At 50.4% G+C, this 6,556-nt stretch overlaps 1 protein-coding gene across 1 annotated transcript; it reads right to left on the bottom strand.

The window, feature by feature from the left end:
- Positions 1 to 744: 744 nt before the first annotated feature.
- LOC125523037 lies at positions 745 to 1,826 on the bottom strand. Its single transcript, XM_048688074.1, has one exon. The coding sequence runs from the start codon at positions 1,721 to 1,723 to the stop codon at positions 887 to 889; it is 837 nt and encodes a 278-aa protein (XP_048544031.1). The 5' UTR covers positions 1,724 to 1,826; the 3' UTR covers positions 745 to 886.
- Between the last annotated feature and the right edge of the window lie 4,730 nt (positions 1,827 to 6,556).

Genomic DNA, 6,556 nt, shown 5'->3' with positions numbered 1-6,556 from the left:
AAGTACCGTGTATTTTATTCTCATCGAACTAGGGTATGTTAAACCTTAAGGTCTCCGGTTCGCTAAAGTCGGGCAAACGCCTCCTGTCTAAAAAATTTAGGGCAACCATTTCATGGAACCTCGTCATAATTGCAGCTGTGTTATGGACAATGTTCAGCACAGGGTCATCACACGTACAATATGATCAGTACCATGTTACCAAGAAATGTACATACCTGTGGAATTTTTCCAAACCACAATTTCCCTCCATACAAAAACAAGAAACCTAGCATGACTAGAGCTGCTAGCTGCTAGACTGGCTTGCTTTGGTGTTAAGATTCCCAGTGTCCCCTCTGACAGTGTTGATTAGCTGTGGTTCTAATATCAAATTAAGCAAATGGATCAACGACATCAGCGACGCAGTCAAAAACATGTAGGCGCTGCATCACGTTTATCGGTTTACCCCTTCTTGGACTACTTAGTTTGTTTAGTTTGAAGGTGTGATCAAGTTGCATATTTTAACTGTTCGGTTTTATGGGAGGAAACTGGTGTGCGTAAGTTAGGATCGATAACGACTGAATAGATCCGAAAGTAAGCTTGTTAATTTGGCGATTATGCTTTCTTTTTGAATTTTTTGGGCGATAATGCTTCACAAAAGCTTGGATATATTGCACTGAATTGTTGGCTGTAAATGAAACGGGCAAGTGCTTCACAAGAGCTTGGACATATTGCTGTGAGTACTATTCATGTCAAGAAGCACAAGTCTGAACAAGTGTAGCAAAATCTTATTCTTTGTACTAGCTTCTTTCTCTGTACACTGTGTAGTGACAAATCAGCAAAAATATACATGGTCTAGCTAATTAAGTTCTTTTTCTTCTATGTATACATGAAATGACTAGCTAGATGATTAGATGGTGGGCGTCATGATGTTGAGCAGTGAAACTCTGGTCTGCACAATGCTCCTGAACACCAAGTCGCAGGCGCCGTCGCACTCGTGGAGGCACCGTTCCAGCGCGCACAGCCTCTCCATGGCCACCTCGGCCGTCTCCTGTGCGGTGACCTTCCTGGTGGCGAACGCCGGAATAAACGTGGCCGTCTTCTTGCAAGTCGACGCCGCAGACGACATGGACGCAGCGGCCGAGAACAAGGCCGCGGAGGCCGCAGCGCTGGCAGCGGCCGCCTCCACAAGAGCATAGGCCATCTCGGCCTCCTCGCCGCTAACGGCGACGAGGTTCAGGCGCGCGCACTTGGAGGAGATGGTGGAGACCGACGCGGCGAGGCGGGCGAGGTCCTTCTCGGCCCTGTGCTGGGACCTGGAGGCGGACGCGAGCCTGCCCGTGTCCCCTCTGCGGAGTGCAGTGCGGGACTCAGCGGCGGCCTGCCTGAGCTCTAGGAGGCACTCCTGGAAGCCCTGGTGCGCGTCGGCGAGGAGGAGGAAGGCGTCTAGAAGGCGGTCGCCGGTATTGCTGGTGGTGCACTGAAGCGCGGCCACGGACGCTGGGAGGAGGAGGAGGTCGGCGAGCGCGGCGTGGAGCGCGTGGATGTTGGCGAGGCCGGCCTGGAGGGAGGCCGTGTCCTGGATCCAGGAACGGACGGCGGCGATGTGGGCGTGGAGGTTGGCGAGGAGCGGGTGGGAGGAGGTCGTGCCGGGGAGGCTGACAGAGCGGAGGTGGCGGGACGACTTTGAGAAGGACCTCGTCGGGGTGAGAGGGAAGGAGATGGAACGGCCGAAGTTGGGAGCCATTTCGGTGGATCGGCGGCAGGCTAGCTAATTGCTTCTTCTTCCTATTGTGCGTGAGAACTGAGATGAGATGAGATGTGAGAACTGAGGAGACCGTAGACGTGCTATATATGCAATGCCAAGGAGGAGGGTGGCTTGACATGCAAGTGGTGGTTGCACGTGTGGGTTGCCGGCAGCGGCGTACGTACGTGGGGGACATGATCCGCCGGTGGAGGAGAGGAGGAGGTTGCCGGGACGCCTCAAAGTCAAATCTCAACGTACCAAAGCAACGCCATCGAACCACCATGGCCGTGCATGTGCATGTGCAGCGGCCGTGCAGTGTGGATTAGGTGTCATGTTGGGGGTCGACTTGGTAGCACAGGTGTTGGACATGCATGCACGCACGCACGCTCAAGATGTATGAATGACCTAGACTGGCACTGCTAGCTGCTGGCGCCGTTGGACAGCCGGCAGGACGTATGATTGGAGTAATGGAAGATGACTCATTGGGCAGGACAATGCAGCGGAACACGGACATCCACGATCTACCGTTGGATGGATGATGAGTCCAGGTCATCCTCAACGCACGCAACGTGCAAATTGTGCTGTTGCTCAAGGTATATTCGGTCCCATCTACGCAAGTTTTGGCATCTACGCACATGCCGGAGCGACTATCTTGGCGTACGTAGGCACGCCAACCGGACACGCGGATGGCGAGTGGCGAGTGGCGACGAGATCGATGGGATGAGAACTCCGCAATAATCGGATCCGAGCCGGCGTGCAATTTTCTCTTATGCGTTGCAAGTTGGGAGACATGAGAGATTCCATTTGTCGCTTCGTTCAGTGGAGACGAAAACACGCACACCACATGCATGACCTGCATGGTTGGCTAAACTTAGGTGGATGGACATATAGTTCCCTCACTTGACTATTAACGATGCCGGAAAACGAGAGCAGCGCCGGCGAAGACTGTCGACCCGAACGAGGCTGAACCATGACCTTGACAGAGACTGGACGTTGCTGATAGCAGCAGAGAGCTACAATGTCTTAGATGGAGCTACGGAGGCGAGGAAGAGGGTTGACTGGTGCAGGTTCGAGGTGCAGGGTCGTCGCCAACGCTAGAGAACATGAGACTTCGAGAGATGAACAGGGTGGTGGTTCAGGGGAAGGCGATGTAGTGAGGCTCGAGGGGAGTGAGGCGGGGATTGGGAGGCGGTTACACACGTGTTAGTTGGTGCCGCATAGGGAAACATATCATGTGGAGGAAGAAGATGTACACTAAATTGTCCGAAAGGAAGAAGAAGCTCACTTGGCCCCTTGTTTCAGAGCCAACGCTCACAAATTCAACTGCCCGAAACGTTTTTCTCAGGCAGCCGAGAGATAGGTCCTCCCCTAGTTAATTCCGTAACATGATGATCCTTACCGGGCTAGATCCAGTCTTCCGGGGTTCGTGCCTATTGCGGCTCGTTAATGCCTACCGGCTAGGGTTAATCAGCGTCAAGATGTGGACCAGTTTTTAGTGCTCTCCTTTTTCGATGACGGCGAAGGTCGTGCGTGCTTGGTAGTCACGGCCAGGGTGGCATGTAGCAATACAACCGCTTGCATTTTTCTTATTTTTTGTTGCTTGTATAAGTATAGTCTTTTTATTGTTACTATTATGAATACGAGTAGTGTATACCTACGGGTGTATATCTTAAGAAAAAAATGCCGACAAAACACACAGTACGTACACATATGCGATCGTACAGCAGTTAGCTAGAGCTAACTGCAAAATTAGACACTCATTTGGAATCCAACTACTTCCACACTAACTTCTTCCGTATCTTTATCGATCCATCAATCAATTGGGGGCGCAATTATACGCTTCAAGCAGTGCATGTATGATTGTGTAGATTTGACGCTTAATGAATGGTGCATGCGCACGAATGGGTTGTCGTCGTCTTACAACACTGCTGATCATAATCCATAATGTTGTACACGAATGGGTTGTCGTCGCCCTTCCACCCAATTCTCTAGGAACATACCTACTGTTCGTCTGGTAGCAGCTGCTACTAGCCTACTACCCAGATCGACCATACTGATTTTAGCTAATCATGCACCAGCTGCATACTCTGCCTGGACAATCCTAGTAAGCTAATCATGCTGGTTTCCGTAAACACTTGATGAAGCTTCATTGATGATATCTCCATGGATACAATATTAGTATGCTTGTAGCCACCTCGATAAGCTACTAGTTAATCGTACATAGGGAAAACCAGCTAACCACCGGATATACCAAGAGAGATTTGATTCTAGATAAATTATATCTGACAAACGGTGTAACTGGGTTATGCACACCATTAGAGCCTGTGGTGGTCCAGGTTAATGACAAAATTGAGCCATATTTCAAAACTCACAAAGGGCTAAGACAAGGGGATTGACGGTGTCCTGGACTAGGGGGTACTCACCACGTCGTCTTCCGATCTATTAGATTGGGCCGAGGCCCCCCATGGCCGTATACTCATGGGCTAGTTCGGACAGCTGCCGCATACAAGGAAGATTTCACAAAGACTTGGCGATCAAGACAAGGACTTCACCCCACCGGCGTATTCGGCTAGGACTCTTGTTAACCTAGGCCTCTGGTGCATTATATAAACCAGGGCCAGGCTAGTCAATAGAATATACAGAACAACAAATCATACGATGGCTAGCTTCTAGGGTTTAGCCTCTCTGATCTCGTGGTAGATCTACTCTTGTACTACCCATATCATCAATATTAATCAAGCAGGACGTATGGTTTTACCTCCATCAAGAGGGCCCGAACCTGGGTAAAACATCGTGTCCCCTGCCTCCTGTTACCATCCGCCTAGACGCACAGTTCGGGACCCCCTACCCGAGATCCGCCGGTTTTGACACCGACATTGGTGCTTTCATTGAGAGTTCCGCTGTGTGATCGACAAAAGGATCGATGGCTCGCCTGCAGATCAACTGCAACTTCGGCGTCTTCGTCACCAGTTCGACTGGTCACCTTGGTTCGACCAAGAATTGCGCCCCGTGTTCGGATCACCATGTTCGGACGAGGGACTTCATCAAACATCAACTCCGATCTCTATCAAGATCACGGAGGAATCATCTATGGAGCTCGGGGGCTCAACGTCAACATTGCCCACAAGCGACCGCGCTGTTTATTTTGGACAGCGAACTCGTATCTGCCGCCACCACCACCTCGAGTATCTCTTTGGTGGAATTGTGCGGAATTGAATCTATAACAACCCTGGAAAATTTCGTCGAGTTCCGATGGAGGAATCTTTGGCAATCCACGATATACCGGAGCCCTGTCAAATCTGGATGGGAATTTGGATGAGTTTAGGGCGTGGTGTCCAGCTTCTAGCTCGGACGTCCTTTGGAAGATCCAACCGTTGATCGGCTGCGGAATTCCTATATCTACCACCTCTCAAAATTTCAGCTCGATTCGACCGTCCAAACTCCGGAAACCTTCCGATTAGTGCATCACTTTTTGGATCTGTTTTCTGCGCGAAAACAAATCCGACCCGAGTTCATCTTTTTTATGAACGGGATTTCGGACATCCCTTTTGAAGGAAGTTTTGTATGAGGTATTGTGTTTCGTTCCCGAACACATCCCACTAACTTTAAGATCTTTTAAACATGATCTTCAACATCATGCTGGTGTCAAACCAGTCCGGCAATATTACTCCACGGCTGTCGACCTGCGCTAGACACGTCGTCACTTTAGCCGAGCTCAACTTCTTTAGATCATCATCTCGGCAAGCCGAACAAGAGTCCGGCATCACGAAGGATAAATCATCATCAACATCGCCGCCCCACGGATTACACGGAGCGGGCATACCGGCACCGCCGCACGGTCGCTTCATCAAGCCGGCATCGACCACGTCACGACCTGCATCGACAGGGCCGCACTATTGCTTTTCCAAGCTGGTGTCCGTCACGCCGACCTACTTCGACTCATCGGCTGACGTCGAGACTTTGACATCTCGGCTGGACCGGGGGCTTCGCCATCTCTTCATCAACCTACTCCGGACACTTCGGCGTCACTAGCCGACCAGCTCCGTCACGTTAGCTGAGCCGAGGGCTTTGCCTCGGCGAGTCAACCTTTACCAACATTGCCATGCCGTCGTTTTATCGCCCATCAGGCAATGGGTGTGCGGAGCGAGTCCCAATTTTGGGAATCACCTTCCTTCGGATTGCTACAACAAATAAACCAGGTGCTATTAATCTCAGTATTTTTTGCTTGTTTGGGTTCATTTTTCCCAAGAAATTATTACTCTGGTTTGTCCATGATATGTACACAGGTCTATCAAATGGTGACCGCATTAGCGACGGTCGCGTGGTGGTTCGATCAGTTTCCGTACATAGTCCGGCGAACGCCGCATCCGGAGCTCGGACCGACCTGTGAATTCAGGCTTTGCCACGCCTTTACTACATCACGCCGACGCCCTGCATCGACATTGACTTCGGCGCCAGGCCATATTTCTTCTATTTCTCACTTTGCATAAATTATTTATTATGCACCATTTTTTTTAATTATCATTATTACTATTATCTCCGATTTGCACTATTTTTTGTGCACAGGAAAATGATCCGGAGACTTCGGCGTCACTCTGCCGGTCTGCATTGACCGTGCTATGTCACCACTTCGGCGTGTCGAGCTCTCCGCTCCGCCATCTCGGGACCAGCTTGGGGGATGGAGCCTTGCCCCGCATCAATCTCGGACCGCGTCATCAATACCGAACACATTAACCAGCTAAGTCGCTTTCATGCTCAAAGCTTTAATTTCTAACTTGTGTTCGGTTCGACCAAGCATTATACTTTTTTGGAAAAAAGTTGTTTGTAAAAAAT

This window comes from Triticum urartu, chromosome 7 (assembly GCF_003073215.2).
Source record: "Triticum urartu cultivar G1812 chromosome 7, Tu2.1, whole genome shotgun sequence".
NCBI classification, from domain to species: domain Eukaryota; kingdom Viridiplantae; phylum Streptophyta; class Magnoliopsida; order Poales; family Poaceae; genus Triticum; species Triticum urartu.
This window is presented reverse-complemented; position numbering and strand designations above follow the sequence as displayed.